Genomic DNA, 22,837 nt, shown 5'->3' with positions numbered 1-22,837 from the left:
TTGTCATGCGGGTTAAGTCCAGAAAAGAATAACCCTTGCCATTGTAGTTCAAAAATCTTTCTCTGATTATAAGAAATGACGATAGAAAATATTCAGTCAGTTAGCAAAACATCTAAATCTAATCAATTGTATACATACAACTTTTTAAAAAATAAAGCTCCCATTTCAGACGTTGCGATCTATAGGGCAGATAATGTTAGATAATCTGTTTCTTTGGCCAACCATCAGGGTGTTATGTGGCCAGCACAACAACCAACCGCTTTTACTTTCCCTAATTAAACTCAAGTAGGCCTACCCATTTGAGCTTGGTGGCCTCAGGGGCGCCCTAAAAAATCCCAAAATACAAAATGCCAGTCTTCACTATAAAACTGATGCCAGATAATGTTACTCATGCCTTTTCTTAAAGAAGCCCCACCCTTATAGCCATTTGACATTGTCATACCATATAACCTTTTTTTTTCTAATTGTAAGAGTGGCTGATCAAAGGGACATTATAAACTGATGCAGCCCCTCTCTATTTCAACCAACAAATGGTTCCGAAATAACCAAGATATTTATATTGATATTGCTAATGGCGATGTAGGTCTCTGCAAACATAGCTGTAAAGTTGTCAAAACTCTTAACAAATTTACCCCAAAATAAAAATAGATGTATCAATAAAATAAAAAAAATTAAAGGACACTAGCCAGAATGTATATGTACTGGGTTAACGAAAAAAAAAATAGACCTATATTTCAAATCAGCCTTTGACCTTCAACTTGGTAATAGCTGTACTTTGGTTACTTAAGATAATGAAAGTAATGAGATAAAATTTGTCACCTTTTAATAGAAAGCTTTGCACTTGTTTCACACACTTGAACACACCTCCTAGTTTTTGATAAGAGGTATGATGACACATATGTATTAAGTTTTCTTTGTTATGACATTTGCAAACACAATAAACATTTTGAACTGATTAGTTCTTTTAGTTTGTAAAGTTATGTTTTTTATATTGAACATACAATTTTCTAAAGACTCTATCTTTAATAACACATTATTCCTGTGATAAAATTTTATGGTTTTAGCGATTCTATAGTTATCTTTGTATTTAGTTAACTACTTTTTAGAAATATAACTTCATATTTTTCTCAGTGTATTATCATAAGCATCTGACCTTATTCAGTAAGCTTTTTAAAATAGCAAGATAAAGTTAAAAACTACTAGTGCTACTGAAAATCATTTTTAATTTACAGAATTGAATAAATAACTGAATCCAATCTTTGTGTCTTCCAATGGAGCAGAAATCTAAAAATCAACTATATGTTAACTATGGAGAAGAAGACCAGATGGTAACACAATTTCATTTTTTTTTTACTTACAATTGGCAAATGATAAAATTATGATATTCAACCTAAAGCATGTTTTATTTTGTCTCGTATGTTTATGATTTATGTCCTTTTTTATTTTAAATAACTGAACATTTTGTCTGATGTAGGCTGTATTAATTGTCTTGTTTTTTAAAGATTTTTCCTCTTGTTTATATTCATAATATATTGTTTTAGTTCTTATCCCAGTTTTAGTATTTTTAAGATTATGTTTTTACATTGTAAAATAAGTTTCTTTGTTGTTGTTTTATTTTTAGTCAAGCCTAGAGAACATATTGAAATAAACAAAATAGCATTATCATTACTTCTTTAATCTAAAAATTGTTTTATGATTTAGACAGGTAATTGACTTTTTGTTGACCTGACCTTGACCTGACCTTGACACTAGCATTTTTTTTATAAAGTGACAGTAAGTACACTGTATTGTTCTCTACAGGAAATTGTTCCTTACAGAATCAACAAATGTAAAGTCTATCTCACCTACATTGGCTACTTCTTGACATGTGGAGTTGTCAGACTTGTCTTATACTGGCTCCCTTACTTAATGCTGTGGGCAACTCATTCCAAATGTTCTCTTGCAAAAGCAGAGAAAATACTTCTTGTGGTAAACAAATTAATTATGAATGAATTTTATCCAAATTCTACTTATACAGTAAGAATATTAAAAAAGAAAAACATTTTTGTATTAGTACATAGCATTTTTTTTTTCAATGTACATGAATATCTTGTGCTAAATACAATATGGTAATTTATTAGTCAAAGTGCAAAAAACATTAGACCACAATTTATCTCTGAGTGTAACATTAGACCACAATTTATCTCTGAGTGTAACATTAGACCACAATTTATCTCTGAGTGTAAAGAAAATAAGACACAATTTATCACTGATTGTAAATAACATAATACCACAATTTATCTCTGAATGTAAATAGTAGGCTATTAAGTTGTGTTTTCCATGGTGCCCAGAAGCAGGGTTTTTAACGCAGTTTTGGTAAAAGCTATAATGATTTGGTGTGGTGAACATGACTTAGCAAAAGGTATCAAGTAATTAATGTTAAAATTGATTTGCTTTTGTTTGTTTGACATGTTTTGGATATTTCATCAGAATGGAAGATTATTACATCTTAGCAAAAAAACTCCCACTGAATGATGGGGGATTGTAGCTGATGGAGTCTGAACCTTGGACCATCATGATGACAGTCAAAAGCACATATGACCACATGACCAGGCAGCCATCCAATTTGTTATTTGACTCCAAGTTTTTTCAAACTTACGATACTATTACTATATAATTTAGTTTAAGAGATTCATACATTGCAAAATATGAGTTTTTCTTAGGTGCAATAATCTATACAGTTTACTATGAAAAATTAATTTTAACATTCTTATTTCTTTAGAAATGGTTACTTTTACAACTTGTTTATCAAACAGATTTATGCTTTAAATTAATGTTCATTATACTATTGATAGACAAACATTGTAAAGGAAAAGGTCCAACTTCTCACACTTCTTCAATAGTATACAGATATCAACATTTTTTTTATTGCCATCAGTTAGTTTACTTGTTTCAATTTCACTTCACTAAATTCTTGAATTTTATATTCTATTTTTTTTAGTTGCTCAAATTAAAATTTGAAAATTACAAAACTTTTAAACAGGATAAATTTCACAGTAGACATGTGGTAACAGTGCAGACAATGACAAGAGAAGGAACAGGGTAACACAGATTTTTCATAATCCATCTATATGTGATTGAAATTTAACTAGCGTATTTGACAATAGTTACTAATTGGTTAAGGAACATCACTGACAAGAGCATGAACCACTAACCCTCTGTTGCACTGACGAGGGCATGAACCAATGACCCTCACTGGTCAGTGCAGTCCTTTATTTTGTTATATTTAATTTATCATTCTCAATCATAAAAAATGTGGTCCATAGTGCTACCTTTATTTATCTGACTAGTGATCCACCCTCGTCAGTGCAGTCTTTTATTTCATTATATTTAATTCACCATTCTGTTTCTTAAGAAATATGGTTTGCAGTGCTGCCTTTATATATGTAATATGTATGTATCACAATAATTGTGTTTGAATAGCCATGTGAAAAACTGCACTTATCCTTAATCTTCAGAATGGAATAAATTGTTATTTTTTTTATTATTATTATGTCTGCATCATTTTTTGTTTCAGCTCTGAGCTTCACATTTATATTTACATGGTTTGATAATAAGCAAAATTTATTTTTGTAGTCATTCTGGGCATCCATAATGTATATGTTTTATGGAAAGAATATATTAAATAGTTGTTTCCATAAAACATAAAATATATCACTATATTTCAAGAGATGCCAATAAAATACATATTTTGAATATCTTAACTTTTGTTATATTAAGATTTAGAATTATATACCATCATTATAAAATTTGTTGATCATAATAAAAGGTCCATGTGTTTTAACCACAACATAAAACAATCAGAAATCTGATATTATAAAAAAAATCTCCATTTAAGCAATACTTTTAACTAATTTTTTTACTTATTGATGTTTCAGTGTAAAAATAAAGAAACCTAAAAAGGCCATATTTAAAAAACATGAAATCAACTTAAAACCAGAAGTGAGTTTTTGTCAATTTACTATTTCTTTATATGTCTTTATATTTTTTTAAGAAGGTAAAGTTCCCCTTTAAGACCTTGCTATCTATAAATTTTTGTAATATTTTTTATAATATTTGTTTAAAATTAAATTTTCAGTGTAAAATAATAACGCAATAACACTCTGATACTTTTGATCAAACATGCTTTCAAAGTTTGTTCATAAAAAGCAAATTTCTATTTTTCCTTACAGAATGACAACACTCTTATTCGTTTTTTTGTATGTAAGAGAGTGAAATATATTTGGAACTCTGAGCTTTCAACTTACATTCCATTGAAGTAATGTCTTACTATCATATTTGTCTTCTAAACAAGTGTGATCAATACATATTTTTTTCTGTTGAACTAGAATACAAATTAGAAATATTGCAAGCCTAATGATCACGCTTATATATCGAATCAATTGTTCTAACTAAAAATTTAATATATCAATAAATTTGCATTTGTTTGAAATATTTAATGGGCATGTCTTGAAATATTAATCAAATGGAAAAGTGAATGAAATGAGTCAAACTTCACATCTTGTGAAACTTTTGGTTTTATACAGAAACATTTCATCAATTGTTCATATGATTTTTAGCTGATTGTAGTTTATAAAATGAAATGGTTTTAAATGTTAGAATGGTTGAGTTATATAGTTTTATATTATATTCAACAGAAACATAAGGGAAAATTTTTCTGTCTTTTCCCAATTTCTCAACATTCTGTCACCATCATTTCCTAAAATTTTAAAATTTCTTAATTCATCATACCTTGATACCACATTTTAAAATAGCTTTCAGTTTAAAATTATAATTTTGTTCATTAGCTTTTTTTTTCTGCTCAATCATACTCAAACTTGAGAATAAATTGCCAGAGTTTCTAGATTAGCCAGAATAACAAAACAACAACTGATAGTAACATGATTTATTATTTGTAGAGGACTAGATGAAGGTTACAGACAGTCCTACTTTCACAACACAGAAGGACTTACATCCTTGGAACAATCTAAAAGGTAAATTCTTTGTTTATTTACAAAATAAATGAGTCGTTTCAAAAAATTTTGCCATTAAAAAAATTAATTAATTCTTAAATGTTTGACAATTAAACATATTAGATATTTATAAATACTTAGTTTCAGTTAATTTTAATCTTTAAAAAATTGTTTTGGTTTTCTATCTTCCTTTTATATCTTTAAAAAATTATTTAGGTTTTCTATATTCTATCTTCACATAATACTTTGTAATGTATAAAAAAAATTTTCATTCTAATGTTCCAGGCATGTTCTTTATGGAAGAAACTCTATTGCTGTTCATGTCACACCTATCATGATACTTTTGGTCAGAGAGGTTAGTTGTAGTTATAAATAATTAAAGATACAAGTATATTGTTTTATAAGAAAACAAAATCTTTATAATTCCTAAATCTGTTAGAAAACTGGTGGCTTAAGCTAATACACAATAAGTCAATAAGATTTATTGATGTAATGATACAAAAATGAAAACATAATGTATGAAAACAAAAAAAATAACATAAGACATAAGAAGAACTTTTAAGTATTTTGTGTTGTTCAGTTTAACAGCAACCATTTTTTTTTTATTTTGTAAAAGATAATTTTATTGGTTCATACTAATAGAAATTTGAACAGACAATGATTGTTCTCTTATGGCATTACTACAAAAGGTCTTACATTAAATTTTAGGTTTTGTTTAATTTTGTTTGTTTCATTTCAGGTTTTCTCTCCATTTTATATCTTCCAATTGTTCTCTATGTGTTTGTGGTATGCTGAGGACTACTGGATCTATGCTACTTGCATTTTTGTCATGACTACATTATCTATTATACTACAGATCTACCAGACCAGAAAAGTAAGAAAGTTGAATAACTCCTGGCTAACTGGAGTTTTAAAAGTAGAATTATCATGGAAATATTTTTTAAAGGAATTTTAACTTAAATGCTTCTATTCATCTTTACATTTAGTTTGAAAGAGCTTTAAGGAACACAGTCTCATCAACTAACATAAATACAGTTTTACGAAGTGATGGATGTAAGTACTACACTGGTTTTTCTAGTTTTGTTTTTCAATTTTATGGTCGTGACTAGAAGTTTACATGGTGTTATAGTATATGTCATATAACAGATTTAACTGGGTTAAATTATTATATATTAGTGCACTTTTAGTCAGTGTGATACGTATGGCATTAGCAAACATAAACATATCTTCAATTGCTTCAAATACACTATACAAAAAAAGACTATATTCTTTTGTCTCTGTTAATACTTGACTCAGGTTCACAAATCACACTATGAGAATGTATGTGTGTTTGTGTTTGATTTAGTGAGCAAATTAAAAAGGCTTTGAATAGAATTAGTTTTGAAAATAAGAAAAAGCTTGAAAAGCAAAACATATTTTTGGAATAAATTTAGTTCTGTCTAAAAAATTGTTGTTAAATATTAAAGCATTAGTACATTATAATACTAGTACATCATATTCAATGATTCTATGCATCTAAAAGTATAGAACTAAATATTTCATAGCTATCATTGAGTTTTACTTCTTCAGCTTATGAAGACATTGCTTCAGAGGAACTTGTACCTGGGGATGTAATAGAGATTCCACGCTTTGGTTGTGACATGCAATGTGATGCTGTACTCATAACTGGCAACTGTATTGTTAATGAGAGCATGTTGACTGGTCAGTATTTCTTTATACAACTAAATAAGCTGGTCTTTAATTTTTCTCTATTATACTAACTTTCCAAACAATATATAAGGAAGTATGATTTGTTTATTGGGTTATTATTTCTTCCCAGGTGAGAGTGTCCCTGTAACAAAAACACCTTTACCTAACACAACAGGCATGAAATCAGAGAATGACCCAGAGGTGACTATAAAAACTCACTCCAGACATATTTTATTTTGTGGTACACATGTTATCCAGACAAGATTCTATGGCAATCAGAAAGTGAAGGCAGTTGTACTGAGGACAGGTAACAGTTCTTAAATATATATTCATATTTTAAAACATATATTTTTTTATTAAATATATTTCAATGTGTTTTGTATTTCACTTTGTTTTGAACTTTGAAACTTTCATACTAAATAACTGTATCTCAGGTTTTTCCACTTCTAAGGGAGAGCTGGTGAGATCAATCATGTATCCTAAACCTGTAGACTTTAAGTTTCAACGGCACTCATATTACTATGTAATGTTTCTCTCTTTCATTGCTATATTGGGCTTTATCTACACTGTCATACTAATGGTGAGTTTTCTAATTAAGTCAACTCAGAATATATACAAATACATTTTTCTTGATTACAAAAATAACTGACTTGAATATTATGAAATAATGAAAGAACGAGTGTACTATCCCTGTTTTTTCTTATAATTCATTTCTGTTTATAAACACACAGTTAATGTTACAAAGTAGGTAGTTTGTTAATACTTGTTAAATCTAAAATCGATATCATTTATTTAATATACTATTTTGAAATCAGATTTATTTATTTTATATTCATCTTTTACCGACAAAGATTCTTTTAGATTAAAGCTTTTTTTTTTCCTTTTGATATGTATGGATATTTGTGTTCACAGCTTCTCTTGTCTCACTTTGATTTGTTGGTATGGATTGGGATCAGTTAAAAATTGAATTTTTATTGTAATCACAGGTGCAGAATGAAGAATTGGTGAGTGATATCATCTTGCGTGCCCTAGATCTGATAACTATAGCCATCCCCCCTGCACTGCCTGCTGCTCTAGCAGTTGGGATTGTTTTTTCACAGAGGCGACTTAAGGTCAAGGATGTCTACTGTATTAGCCCTAGGGGCATCAATGTGTGTGGCACAATCAATGCTGTATGCTTTGATAAGGTGAGTCAAATAAATAAGTAGGATATGAATGATAAGTTTTTGGCCCCTGTATTTTTTATTTTACTTTAGATTTTATTAAATCTTATTATCATTTTGTTAGAATAATTTAAAAGAAAAGACATAAATTAGACAAATTGTATAAAACAACTTTTGCATCTAAAATATACTAAAAATAATTTGGTAAATTTTCACCATATTTCAAAATATTGCTTCAACCCTTAAAATTACGGTGGCATGGTAGTTAAGTGGTTTAGCACTTGGCTTCCGAACCTGGGGTCCTGAGATTTAGTCTTGGTGAAGACTGGGTTTTGAATTTCTGAATTTTTAGAGTGTCTCTGAGTCCATCCAACTCTAATGGATACCTGACTTTGGTTGGGAAAAGTAACTGGTTGGTCATTGTGCTGGTCTCATGACACCCTGCTTGTTAACCATTGACCAAAGAAACAGATGACTTTAACACCATCTACCCTATAGATCACAAGGAACTTTACTTTTACTTTTTGATAAGACTATATTGTATAATTTGTATTTCAATGTCCTATGACTTATTTTTATTTCCTCAGACTGGAACTTTAACAGAAGATGGTCTAGACATGCATGGTGTAGTGGAAGTCAAAAACTCAAAGTATTCAATATATTTATTTGGACTATTTCCATTCATGTGTTGTTGTTTTTTTAAATAAATTCTTTAATACATTATTTCTTTAAAAATATCATTCCATCTTATCATAATATTTTTATAATATTGTTTTAAATTTAAATTAAAAAATTTTATTTAGCATTATCAATTTGTTTTATTTCAGTTTTATCATTCAAACTTTTCATTGCTGGATAATAATTTAAATATTTAGTTCAAATATAATTCAAATACTTAGTTACATCATTTCTACAGATAAAAGTTATTGAGAAATATTTTCTTGAATTTTAATTACACTACCTCTCATTTTTTTTTTGTGGATTTTGATAGTGTTTCAAATATTTAATTGTGTAATATTATAAATACTTGTTACAGATTTAGCCCAATTTTAAGAGATACCACTCATTTACATAATGGTGATTTACTGTTTGGTATGGCCTGCTGTCATTCACTAACCATCATAGATAATGAAATCATTGGAGATCCAATGGATTTAATTATGTTCAATGCTACTAATTGGGTCAGTGTAAAGCTGAATTGTGTTAAAGCATTCAAGTATTTATATTAAAAAATAGAGTGAATGTGGAGTGGTGTGAAACATGATGAAAGAGAAGGGAAAAAATGAGAAGTGGAAAAACAAATGGACATATAATTACTAACATTATGTATTCTGTAAATAGGATTCAAATACTTATAAAAGTCCAAATTTTACATGTGTGTGTTGTTTCAATAATGAGAGTCTCCATTTCATAACAAGTAGTGTAAAACAATAGAACACATTTAAAAGTACTCTCATTAATATTAAATTTGGATTCAGATCTTAGAAGAACCAGGTCCTGATGAAACTCGTTTTGATATGATGATACCTACCATTGTAAGACCTTCAACTCAACACAAAGGTTCTCTTGATATAGTAAGTTTCTTTTCTCAAAGTCTGGGATATTTATCATTTTTTTAATTATGATGTACATCTCTCCAAACAATACAGCTAATTAACAGCCCTCTGCTCTGATCACATAAGTAGATGTTCATAGGGAGGGGCACTAAAACAAAGTTTTGATGTCATCTTAACATGCTCACTAAATATAATTCATCATAAATTAAATCCAAAGTTAAACATTCCTAACCAACTTTAGGATATGAATGCAATAAACTCAATGTAACAGTTATTTCTTGTCTTTCCATTGCTTTGATATATTTTAAATTGCTTTGGTACCCAAATACCACTTAACAATGTATTTTGTATTCTTTTCTCATCTGCATTAACACAACATATTATTAGATCTAATGGCTATTCAATTCGAATGTGGCATGGTAGTTGAGTAATAAGGTGCCTATCTTGCTTGGTGCCCAAGGGTCATGAGTTGAAATCAAGACTTATTTTGAGCATCAGGATTTTTAAAACAGCTCTCTATTACCATGTATAAATACACTGGCATCACATAAACTTTAGGTGAAAAAACTAATACAAAATATTTGGGTCTTGTTAAACACAACTAAATTTTTCTATAAAAAACCACCCCACAAAATCTAGCATTCTTGAAGACACTGCTAGCATTCCTTAAAAACAAAAGACATCTCATTACAATAAATGAAATATCTTGAATGAAAAAAGAACTAGCATTTCTCTTAAAAACACAATAAACATTTATTTAAAGACAACACTAAAATCTCTGAAGGACATTATTACCATCTCTTCAAGACAACACTAAAATCTTTTTAGCCTACAACTAGTATCTCTTAAAGACAAATAGAATTTCTTGAAGACACAAGCTTCTCCTAGAGCTTTTGAAATGTAGAGGTTTTACAGAAGCATGATAAAGAAATATTTTTGCTCATTAACAATGTCAGCTCCTGTCAAGGCTAAAACAAAGAGGAAAAGATGCTATTAGTATTTTGTGGAATGTCTGTCCTTCCGTCCCGTTTAGATCTCGTCAACTAGAAAAGATAGTGAAAATCTGACATCATGATATTTTAAACCATTCAAATTTCTGATGCAATGGCTACTTTTTTTTTTTAAAGTGAAAAATCTAATTTTTTAAATCACTTATGCAAGCAGTTTTTTTTTTATAAAAATACACCACATTTACAACTATTAACTATTAATAGTAACAAACACAGAAGGCTCTTTAGTAGGGGAGATGGCTATTTACCATATTTTTAACACATTATGCAAATGGTTTTAGATTTTTTGTCAAAAAATTTGTTTTTATATTTGTATTGCTAAGTTAAGTAAGTTCTGTCATACTAACTACTACATTTACAAAAAAAATGTTTACTTTTTTTTAAAGAGAAAAAATCTATTTAGTAGGCATATAATTTGGACATAATTTAAAACAACAATTAATAAGTAGTTTTTCATATTATTGTGTGAACTGCAATGTCATACAATGATTATAGAACACTGAACTAAAGGAAAAAATGTTTATTTTTTGTACAGAAATGTTTTTTCTTGAGGATTTGAATAAGAGATTGACCTTTTACAAAACTATTAGATCAATTAGATATTTATTATAAGACATCAGTTAGGCCAGGTTCACATCTAACTTCACATTCACTTTAACCTATCCTTTGGTCTGCTAGACTAATGGGGCACCACACAAGATCTGTCAACCTTTTTTCTCCCTTCTTCTCTGTCATTTATCTTTGATAGAATTTCATTCTGATGATGTTTCTGAAAATATTGATACCTGCCTTTTTACCTGCCTGGGTGGACCACTTCCCGGGCCGATTTTGAGTTTCCACACAAACTGTCTTTGTAACCTTGTTTATTTGATTATCAGTCATTGTATTTTAAAACATGACATCTTATCATCAAGAAGCAATAAGAGTTTTATACATCATACATATTGTTTTTAAACATTTAATTTTAAAGGATTAATATTTTTTATATATTGTCAGTTTGTTATAATAATTTTGTGTAACTTTGTACAACTCACAATTGGAGGACATTGATTACTTGGTTAAACTGAGTATTTAGTGATTCTAATAATATGAATTTTTAAACATTATTTTAACAACTGAAAAAATGCTTTAAAAAATGCTGCCCTCTTTAAGTATTGCTTTTTGGTGTTCACAGTTGTGTAATTTTATCCTGTTTACCTTTGACAGCTAAACAATATTGAACTAGGTATTGTGCGACAGTTCCCATTTTCCTCCTCTCTACAAAGAATGTCAGTTGTAACCCGAAGATTGGGAGCCAAGAACTTTGACCTCTATGTGAAAGGGTCACCAGAAATGATCACAAGTCTATCTAAACCAGAAACTAGTAAGTGAAGGCTTATATAATTCTTTTCTTGAACTTAGTATGTGTTATTCGTACATATTTTTTCTGCTTGAATCATTTCTTTGTATTAATATCTTCCAGTACCACAGAATTTCCATCAAGTTCTACAATCTTATACCCAGCATGGATACAGAGTTATTGCCTTAGCCTCTAAACAGCTTTCTTCCAAACTTAACTATGTCAAAGTTCAAAGGATAAATAGGCAAGAACTTGTTTTTTTTTTAAGTAGTTATTATCATTTATTCTCTGAGACTAAAATTAAATTGAGATGATATCTTGCATATGAAGCTTGAAAAAGAGCTTCAGATTGCTGCTTCTTCTGTTTAACCATCAGCTTTTGAAAAAATGGAAGTAATGTTCCTGAAGTTTTTCAAAAGAATTTATTCAGCTCCACAAATCAGTTTGCACATCTGGGTAGCACAGTTTCCTGACTATGGCCAGCAGATATTTTCGATCATCTCCATGATTGTATGGCAAAATAGGTCTCTTTATCTACAATCAGAAGCCTGTCTATGAAGCAGTAGTTCCAACAACTCTCATATATGGCTGTTCCTTGCATGCTTCCACCAATAGTGCATGTGCTCTATAATGAGCAAATGTAGGCAACACTACATATCAAATAAAGATGTTTTGTTACATACAAGAGTGAATAATATAGAGGAAACTACTTATTGATTGTTAGCTGTGCTTGAGAAAGCATATATCATATATAGAAGATGCCTAAGGAAATCTTTTTTGATGTGATTATATGGAATGGTACAACAGAGCTTCTCTCTGGAAATTCTTTAACACCAACTCAGGTGGTAGTTTTTTCTCACTGGCATAAAGCAGAAAATTGCTTCTCAAAGAGACAGAGAACTTTTACCAATACATTGAAAAAGCATTTGAGATTCAAAGAAAAATCTAACTAAGGTGCACATGATCAAAAGGAAACTTGCATAGACCCCTGCGGACAATGGCTTTATCTGAATTAGATGTGACAAAATATGTAGGGTGCAACTGGGTCTGCTTAGTTAGCTGAAATATACTGTAATATTCCTTAACATCTAGACTCAAATACAATGCCTTACTATTATAATTATTATTGTCATAAATTGATGCAGAATGAAAAATATTCATATGCAGATGTTTTAATTTGTGCATCCATCTTTATTTATGTCTATACCATTTTTCAGGGAACAAGTGGAGCATAATTTAACATTCCTAGGTCTCCTAGTCATGGAGAATCGTCTAAAGCCCCAGTCAGCACCTGTTATATGTGAACTGAATGATGCAGACATACGAACTATTATGGTCACAGGTAACTTACCATTGATTGCTCTTTTCGGGCATGCCTGCTTTCATTGTACATTATACAATAGCTACTTCCCTCTACTGTCCAGGTGATAACATGCTAACAGCTCTAAGTGTTGCCCGGGAATGTAAAATGGTGGATCTTGGTGAACGCATTATATTGGTACAGGCCTACCCTCCACAAGCTGGTCAGTCAGAAGTTTCTCTAGAGTTTGTCTATGCTGATGATGCTAACACTAAAGTGGAACAAGCATTCACACTGGTAAAACATTTTTTAAAAGTAGTTCACTGTTGCACCAAAGTTTAGCAAACATATTGTAACATATATATTAAATATTGCTCAACAAACACTGTCGTTTTTTATATCTTGAATATTATAAATACTAGAGCTTGTTTTAAATGAAAATTCATAAATTTAATCATTCTGCATACCATTGTTATGAATAGATTTGAACAACCAAATTTGGATGTGATTTACCAAAGTCCTTCACTCTTATATGCATCATGGGCCTTTTATTCTCAACACATCAAAAAGCTTAACTCTTTAAACCTATGCTATCTAAGAAAAAAAACTATCATGTGAGTCCCAATTATGATCGGTGGGACATGTAGTTCATATGCCTGAAAATTACCCTCCCCAATCGTTTTTTTATAGGGAGCTGTGTACTGGAAAGTGTTTTCTGGGTTGTTAGTACAAGCATTACAAAGACTGTATTAGACACCTTTAAGAGCTCCCTCTAGGAATGTGAGAGTGACATTCATGGCTGGTAAATGCTAGCTGTCAGTTGCTCCTCATGATGTGAAGTTGTAAAATTGAAGTCTTAAGATATGTGTCAAGGAGAGTGACCAGCATGAAAGAACTTGGAGCCAACAAAAAGATGAGAAAAGAACCAGGCACATCTGCAGTAGACCCAACTTAGTCATGCCATGTATGTGGCCGGCTTTTTAAAGTGAGGATTGGACTCCATAGCTATGTTGGAGCTCATAAGAAATACAAAAAAATGTGCTTCTAAATAAATAAATATATATATATACTAAAGCTTGTTTAAAATGAATAATTATAAACTGAGTTATTCTATTGTCTAGAAAAAATTGTTTTAATTTTATAGTTAAATAATTACTAGCATTGATTTATTGCTGCTTATGACCATCTGCTGGAGGCACAGTGGCTGCATGGTAAAGCACTTGGCTTCTGAACTGCGGGTCCAGGGTTTGAATCCTGTTGAACACTGGGATTTGTTTAATTTCGGGATCTTTGGGCGCCTCTGAGTCCACCTAGCTCTAATGGGCACCTAACATAAGTTGTGGAAAAGTAAAGGCAGTTGGTTGTTGTGCTGGCCCCATAACAACCTCATTAACCATAGGCCACAGAAACATTACCTTTACATCATCAGCCCTATAGATCACAAGGTCTGAAAGGGGAATTTTTAACTTTACTGCTGATAATGGTCCATAATATTTCATAATTAGATAGAGCTCAGCTTTATGAGCTGAATGAAAGCTAATAATAAAGGGCATCAGTCAACCTTAATGTATTTTTTTGTATAAATCTAATAGTGTAAAGTAAAGATAACATATTTTAATTTTAAAAAGGATAATACCATTAATACATTTATGCTCTCTTATGTGTAAAAAGTAGTGCACTCTATGTTTATAATATATTTCATAAATAGAAATATGTCTGATTAATAACATTAAAAGTTTATGTTGTATCTGTATTATTCATAATTCTTAAGCTGAAAAAAAATTTTTCTTGATTTAGCAAGAGCATAAAATCCAAATGATTGAGGACCATCAGCGTTTTCATTTTGCCCTAACTGGAAAAACGTGGGCAGTTATACGTCAGTATCGCCCTGATCTATTAGAAAAAATAGTGGTCAAAGGTACAGTGTTTGCCCGTATGGGTCCAGATCAAAAAGGTCAACTTGTTCAAGTTTTGCAAGATGTAGGGTAGGTTCTGGAGTTAATCATAGTCTCAAAGTTGAAAATGTATCAGCAAGAATTATTTGTTTTGTTTAGGAATAGTTGACTAAAAATTGTATCAAATTTTATTTTCCTGATATTTATTTCTGAGATTTCATTAAAACGTTTTAAAATGATTACATTGTTACCATCTTGAAATAGATTTTGATACATAAATAGTTTCAACAAATGAACTATAATTTTTGAGTATGTGTGTGTGTGTAAAATAAAATTGCTGCCTATTATGTGCAGCCTGTTTCTAAAACATAATTAGGTGAAGTCAATCATTTAATGTCTATTTCATTAACAGATATTATGTAGGTATGTGTGGAGATGGGGCCAATGACTGTGGTGCACTAAAGACTGCTCATATGGGAATATCTTTATCTGAAGCTGAAGCATCAGTAGCCTCCCCTTTCACTTCAAAGACTCCAAACATTGAATGTGTTCCTAATGTTATTAAGTAAGTCTATTCTCAGCATTCTTCCCTTTTACCCCAGAACATTGAATACATTCCTATTGTTATTAATTTATGTTGTCTTAAGAAGTAGGAATTAATACAGTTATGTATATTATTGACATTAGCAGCCTACCTATATATTTCTAAAACTCAAAACACAGAGTGTGCTTGAATGTGGTCTTGAATTATAATCACAGTAAAAAATCAAGTTCTCAATTTAAACTTTGGTGGGGTCTTGTGGGTAGGAAAAAGAATAGATTCACATTTATTTCCTCACTAGGGATTTAATGAGGGTACTATGTGACCATGGCAATGGACAACTACCTTTTTTTTCAACAATAAATGTCACTTACTTATTGAAATACATTGGAAGCATTCTCAATGCAAGTAAAATCAACATTTTACAAGGAATCAAACTCTGGATTTTAGATCTAGACAGCCTGTGATTTAGTTAGTTAAGCAATCAAATACTATGGTCAAATCAAATCTCAAATTGTTATGTGCAACTTATATGTTAAGGTATAATACTTGGTTTCATTTGTTTTTATTGTGATAAATAATAATTAAAAAGAATAATTTTATTTATAAAGCACAAACAAACAAAATGTAGACTCAAGGCACTGTGATAACATTACAAACATAAACACGAGAGCTGAAAAGACAAACTAATCTTAAAAAAGATTTATTCATAAGTATTTTAATTTTTAAAACTTTGGCTATCGTTTTAACACCATTATAATAACAAAAATGTGGAATCCGTTATTTTTTTTTGTTTAGTAATTTTATTTTGTTACCAAATTATAGCATTGATGAAATATTCTTTGGTCTTTTCTTTCTCTTATCACAATATGAGACCAATGGTCACCTTATGTCGTCTGGACTGGTTATCATTTATTTATCTCCAGTAGGATTCCTTTTGTTGGTGGAAAGATCGGGTTTAATCAGAACATCAAAGTAGTTATAAATAAGACATTTTGTATCCATTAAATAATAGTTTATATTTAACATAACATTATTTTTTTAATGTATTCATTTGTTTCTTAGAGAAGGTCGCGCTGCCCTGGTGACATCATTTGGTGTTTTCAAGTATATGGCATGTTACAGTTTAACACAGTTTATTTCAGTTCTGATTCTGTATTGGGTAAGTTACAGTTTAACCCAGTTAATTTCTATTCCGACTCTTTATTGTAAATTGAAAGTGGAGTATGGATTAAAATCAACATAGTTTTATTTTTAACTTTGGTTCTTGTTCCCTGAAGCAACAAAAACTAAATTATTTAACTTATCAACATATACCTGTTTTGTTTTATTAGATTGATGCCAACTTGACTGATCCAGAATTTTTATATGTTGATTTCTTTCTTATCACAACATTCAGTATTTCATGTAAGTTGCTTTTCTTTGTTTCAGTAGATGTGAGTGTTAGCTACCTTTTTTTTACAGACTATAAGAAACTTATTGTTGTTTATTGTTTTCTTCACAGTCAGCCAGACTGGTCCGTATGATGAATTAGTAGTTGATAGACCATTGGTTAGTTTACTTAGTCCTAGCCCAATCCTCAGCATCCTGACTCAGATGACTTATGTTACTGCCTTTCAGACATTCATGTACTTCTATGTTCAAGCACAGCCATGGTAAAATAGTTGGGTATTCTTTAGAAGAGGCTTTTAGGTTTAGTTATAGGTATAGTGCTAGTGGTTGAGATAGCTTTAGATTTTACATTAAGACTACAGATAATATTTTAGTATTAAGTAATTCTCAATTTTTTAAATTAGCACTGTAGTTTGGCTTTCATTATGGTAATTGGTAAACTTCATTGTTTTTATTCATTGGATTTTACTGTCTTAGAACTTCCTCTTTCTAACTTCATCAATATATTTTGATGTGTTTGTAACATTTTCCAGTGTGCATTTGTCTGCCTCTCTTATCTTATCTGATAAAATACAGACATTACTTCAAAAAAGAAGATGACTACGTCCTACTTGTGTTCCCAGGCCAATCTAGTCATGCATGTTAACCAATTACTTAAATTCCTGACAAGTCACTGGTTTTCCTGGCTGGCTCAGGCAACCCATTACATGCTTCTAAAGAACCTTTAATTATCCATTTAAACTCAACATTACAATCCAACAATTTACATCAAAATGTAAAATGCATTTTTTTCTTAACCTTAAGTTTTAACAACCTTTATTTTTATTGGAAATTATAAATTTTTTTTTTGTTTTAATCCAGATTTTTTATTCATTAAAAAAAACAACAGTTTAACATATGCTTGAAAAAGTGATATTTATTGTCTGTTGAACATATTTTGATAACAATCAATGAAACTCTAGTAGATAATATAACAATTATGTGTTTCACATAAGTCTTTAGAAAATAAATCTTTTAATAGCACATAGTAATAAAAAAAATTCTAATTACAATAAGTCATGTTTTTCTGAATTAAACATTGTTTTAGTTTTTCATATGAATCACCAAAACAAAAAAGAAGCTACATTTAATTGATCAGGTTCATTCCTTTTGTGGATAATGATGAGGAAGATTACAATTGCCAAGAAAATGCTGCTGTTTTCTTGATTTCTGCCTATCAGTATATCACATTAGCTGTTGTGTTTGCTAAAGGGGCACCTTTCAGGAAATCTATTTTCTCAAATTGTAAGTTGAACTTCAGCAACTTTATAATTAGAAATATCATTTACTATAACTTAGTTTTACATTTATCCCAATTCAGAAGAGATCTCCAAATCCATATCTTAGTTCATAATCAGTTCTACTTTATTTAGCTAAAAAAATAAAGGATTCACAATTTTTTATCAAGTCAGATTTGAATCTCTATGACTTCATTTAAGCTCATTAATTAAATTTTATTATCTTTTCTATTAAAAATGTCTCAGAAGCAACATTTATTGGTAAAGTAACAGACTTATAAATGTAAACAACAATTTGATCATCTGTTAATTTGTAATGCCTATATTGTTGGGTTTTGAATTTAAAAACACAAGCACTCATACAACAGTAGATAGCATATATATATTTGCACTAGATTTTCATTTATCAATGTAGTAAATAAAATAAGTGTTTTTTTTTGCAGGGTGGCTGATTTTAAATTTAATAGTAGCTATTGGAGCAACAGCATGGATCAACATTTACCCAACAGAGAACTTTGCTGATTTACTAGAAGTAAGTCTCTCTTTATACATATATATAATATATACATATATATTATTTGTTGCACACTGCACTCAAAAGAGTGCACTAGATGCTTGAATTTCAGATAGAGTCAAAGCAGAGTGTTTTGAGTTTTATAGATTTTTCACTTAAGAGTTAAGGTAAAAATAAGAGGAATGTGTTTATTTTTGTTATTTTGTCACCATTCTTAATTGTAAATAAACGCAAGAGATTTCAGGTGAACTACATTATTTCATTATTGATATTCATTTGCTTGTTCTTTTGTCTTTTCAGCTGAATGTGTTACCTTCAATCAAATACAGATCATTTATTATTGGCTTGGCATTCATACAGTTTGTTTTGGCTTATATTACAGAGGTAAAGTTATAGTTAAAGGGTAGTGAGTACATTATCAGATAGTAAGTAATAAAATTTAGCATTAAATTTATTATTATTAAACTTTTATGTAAATCTACTAAACTATGTCATTGTTATATTTACAAAGCTTAAATCAACTCACTCTGTATACCTGTGTCTGTTCGAAAGTTTGTACACATTATTTCTCACACACACAATCTCAGATTTAGATGACATCATACTCAATTATTTCTTTTACCTGACAAAACAAGATTCAATAAAATGAATTAACCAATAAGTTAATTAACTATTGTTAATTAATAATTTTGTTTTGTATTGAACAAGGGAATGAAATTGTACTTGACTAATGTGGTGGTGTAAGTTGAATTAGTCCCCTTTATACTATGTAAAGAGTAATAGGTCACTACTTTAAAGTTGGAAACAAACAATAGATAACTGTTAAACTTTTTTTATTTTATAAGCACTTCCCTGGCACAGTATTTAGTGTGTTGGCTTCAGAAGGCTTGAGCCCTTGAGTTTGAATTCAGGTTTTTCAACTTTAAAAAAAAAAAACATTTAAAAAGTGATCACAGTAAAACTCACCCAGGTACCCCCTTCTTTCTTCCACACCCCCCCCCCCTTTTCCAACTGATCCAGACAAGTGATACGATTATATCATATTGAGAAAGCTAGAAAGAATGATATTTGTGTTAAACAAAAACAATTAGTAAAAATATTTCTAATTGCACAGATTTTTAGTCTAGATTTATTACAAATTTAATTCCATGACTGATCTAAACTAATTGATACAATTACATTTAATATAATCTTTGTTTTTTTATTTCAAATTGCTCTTCATATTTTTTAAAAGTATATTACACTTGGAAAAATATTATTGAGCCAATTCTCTTCACCCAAAAATATTTTATTTTACAGACTACTTAACCAAAAGTTGACCTACTTTTATCACTATATGAAACTCAGTTTTCTAGATTTAGTCGTTTTACTCAAAGAAAAAATAAGTTTAAATTTAGAAGTAGTGCTTTTAATTTTAACAGTTTTTTTTTCAATAATGTTTTCTAATAGTTTTTAATTTGATTTCTTTTAAATTTACCATGAATGTCTTTTCATTCTGATGGCTAAAGAAAATATTAAAATATTTAAAAATTTGTGACAAACGCAAAAACACACTAATATATTTTGATATATTTTACAAAAATAAATCTCCTCTAGAAATTCCTCATCGACAATGAATCTCTAAGGCGCAAATTATCATCCTGTTTGAAAGGATGTTCCCAAGACCTAGCATATCACAAGATTGAATCAGACATTGAAGGAGATCCAAACTGGCCTCCAGTCTCTGATAAACAGGTAGAGATAGCTTTACACGCTGACTTTAGTTATATTGATTTAATAACTTGATGAATTGCACCTGTAATAGTAACATATCATATTGTTCAGGTTGATCTTGCTGAGATGTTCCAACGTCTTGAAAGCCTCCATCAAGGATCTCAAAATATTGAAGAACTGAAAAGTTCTTTGGAGGACATTTTAGATCAAGAGGAAGAAGAGGAAAGTAATGAAAAGGTTGATTGAATTTTTTCCTTCAATATTATTATAGTTATAAACCATTGGAGTTTATGTTAACTGTTAAGTAAGTGTAATCTTTAGTTCATTCATTGCTTATAGACACTTAGCACTGACATGAATTTATCTTGGATGTTGTAACACCGAGTGTTGTTTCCAATGAAGATTTTTAATAAAATTAACACATAAAAAATTAATTTAAACCTTGAAGTTCTTTTTCTTTTTTTTTTGGTGTGGGGGGGGGAATAATGTGTGATTTTATTAACATGATCCCTTTTGAGTAAATCATTTTTAGTAATTTGTTTATTCTGTACAGATTGACAAGACACAACTCAGATATAAGTCTTCATCAGACTTGGAGGAATTGCATGGCAAAAACAGACATGGCACAGAGAACAAGGCATTTATTGACTCTGAAACTGGCTACAATACAATGTTATGATGAGGTGGTTGGCAGATACAGATGTGAAGCTTGTGTGGTGTAATTTGTGTGTGTGTGTATGAAAGATGGCTTTCTTATATGCATTCTTCAGATATGACATGTATAGTGTAAATTTATATTATAGTAGCTTGTAACATTTTCTTGGTTGAATTATTGTCATTACATAATAAATAATCCCCTAAACATTCAAAAAGTCTAATGTTTAAACTATTCCAATGTATAGGTTTATTTAATTAGACTTTCTACTTGCTGGCTTTAGTTATTCTAGTTCTATTGTCTTTTTCTATTGAACATTATTCTTGTTAAGTTATCACTATAACATATCTCCCAGCCTTGCTTTCTCTACCTGCCTGTCTCTCTTCCTTTTCCCTAGTTCCTTACATAGAGTGCAATTTTATGAATATGTAACTTAGCCTTACTACTGAAGTTTGTTTTCTATGATTTGGAGTGAGTCAGGTATTGAGCTTTTTGTTATTGTTGCTTTTTTATGACTCTTGAGTTTTATTCTTGTCTTGAAATTGTTTATATATAAGAATTTTAATATTATTAAATTAAAATTTAAAAAAATGCATTTTTATTGAATCAATATTCAAATCCGACAACACACCATTCCAAATTAAGAGATTAGGACTGTCTTACCACAAGGTTTAATACAAGTTCATTGAACTTTGAAAGAGAATAAATCAAAGGGAGAACACAAAGCATCACTTTCCACAATAATATAAACACTATGTGCCACGAAAAAAAAAACTAGTAACCTAGTACAAGCAACTGAGATACTGCTATCTCTTATTTTAAAGATTATTTGAAAAATGATTGAGTATTTATCACAATTCTTTGTTTATTGGAATTCAAGATTTAATGAACATCCACAATTTCATTCAAGTATGAGAATACAATGTCACTGGACAAAGTGCTTAAAACAATATGAAGATTTTGTGTAATTCAATAATTAATTTTGATCTGATAGAGAAGTTGCTCAGAAAGCCTGCAAATTGAGTCAGCAACTTGAACTACAGTTCATTGGTTTTGTGTAGTTTATCATCAAACTCTACATTAATACACTTAATGTAAACAAGTCCAGAATGTAAAAATACGAAATAAAAATGACAGGAATATTTATCACATTATTTATTTGTTATTTCTTTCAGGTGTCACTCTTCAATTATTGTAGATACTCTTGCCAATAATATGTACAGAAACAATTTAATAGTACATGAAAAACAATGAAACCTGTTTTGTATTTTATATACGAGAAGAAATGTAATTCTTTGTTGTAAAAAAATTTGGAGAGCCTAGTTGTCCGAACAAGATGGAATACAAAAAAAATAGTCTTATGGCTTAGAACTATAAATCAATTCCTCTAATGTTTGCTTGATTAGAAAATACGTTGTTGTTTTTTAAATATGTTCTGCATTGTAGAAGCGGCACATGCTCAACTAAAATGGCAGAGTAAACACAAGGATCAATTATTGATTTCAAAACCAAAGTTAATCTGACGCTAGAGAAAGTAATTAACATGGCACCATTATAATGTTGCATTTTTAAGACTTTGACTCACACTTTGTACTTTAGTCTGACATCAGAATATGATAAGAATTTTGTTTCGATAGATCCAACAATTTTCATTCAAAATGGCCATAGAAAATAAATAAACTTTAGAACAATAATTTCAACTTAGAACCAAAAGGTCAATTTTGTGTAATAGAAACGACCAATGTCTAGATTTAGTGTCTTTCATAACTAAAACCAAGATTACAAAGAGAGTTTGGAAGTAC

At 29.8% G+C, this 22,837-nt stretch overlaps 1 protein-coding gene across 3 annotated transcripts; it reads left to right on the top strand.

Moving 5' to 3' along the window:
* The first annotated feature begins 821 nt into the window (after positions 1-821).
* Positions 822-22,181, top strand: LOC106070926 (polyamine-transporting ATPase 13A3-like). 3 transcript variants are annotated; one of them, XM_056008506.1, is made up of 32 exons: positions 822-884; positions 1,233-1,328; positions 1,801-1,968; positions 3,023-3,081; positions 3,918-3,981; positions 4,212-4,297; positions 4,938-5,012; positions 5,277-5,346; positions 5,731-5,865; positions 5,978-6,044; positions 6,561-6,692; positions 6,811-6,987; positions 7,115-7,260; positions 7,667-7,867; positions 8,431-8,492; positions 8,880-9,024; positions 9,322-9,417; positions 11,616-11,772; positions 11,872-11,992; positions 12,966-13,090; positions 13,173-13,345; positions 14,846-15,033; positions 15,356-15,508; positions 16,550-16,646; positions 16,819-16,891; positions 16,989-17,139; positions 18,015-18,160; positions 18,597-18,685; positions 18,968-19,051; positions 20,264-20,401; positions 20,492-20,617; positions 20,934-22,181. In XM_056008506.1, exons 2-32 carry the CDS (start codon positions 1,272-1,274, stop codon positions 21,057-21,059), a joined length of 3,687 nt encoding a protein of 1,228 aa, XP_055864481.1. In that variant the 5' UTR covers positions 822-884; positions 1,233-1,271; the 3' UTR covers positions 21,060-22,181. The 3 variants fall into 3 exon arrangements, with proteins under 3 accessions (XP_055864481.1, XP_055864483.1, XP_055864484.1); XM_056008508.1 differs by lacking the exon at positions 822-884 and adding an exon at positions 908-971; XM_056008509.1 differs by lacking the exon at positions 822-884 and adding an exon at positions 1,023-1,041.
* Positions 22,182-22,837: the final 656 nt, after the last annotated feature.

The sequence above is a fragment of the Biomphalaria glabrata genome, chromosome 13, assembly GCF_947242115.1.
Source record: "Biomphalaria glabrata chromosome 13, xgBioGlab47.1, whole genome shotgun sequence".
Taxonomy (NCBI): domain Eukaryota; kingdom Metazoa; phylum Mollusca; class Gastropoda; family Planorbidae; genus Biomphalaria; species Biomphalaria glabrata.
Note: the sequence above shows the minus strand (reverse complement) of the source record. Positions and strands in the feature narration are given on the sequence as shown.

Bases quoted from the DNA above. Each gene is read 5' to 3' on its own strand.
- LOC106070926 (XM_056008506.1), top strand. From the start codon at position 1,272: ATGGAGCAGAAATCTAAAAATCAACTATATGTTAACTATGGAGAAGAA. The intron at 5,013-5,276 runs GTAAATTCTTTG...CTAATGTTCCAG, and splicing joins TCCTTGGAACAATCTAAAAG to GCATGTTCTTTATGGAAGAA. The intron at 7,868-8,430 runs GTGAGTCAAATA...TTATTTCCTCAG, and splicing joins ATGCTGTATGCTTTGATAAG to ACTGGAACTTTAACAGAAGA.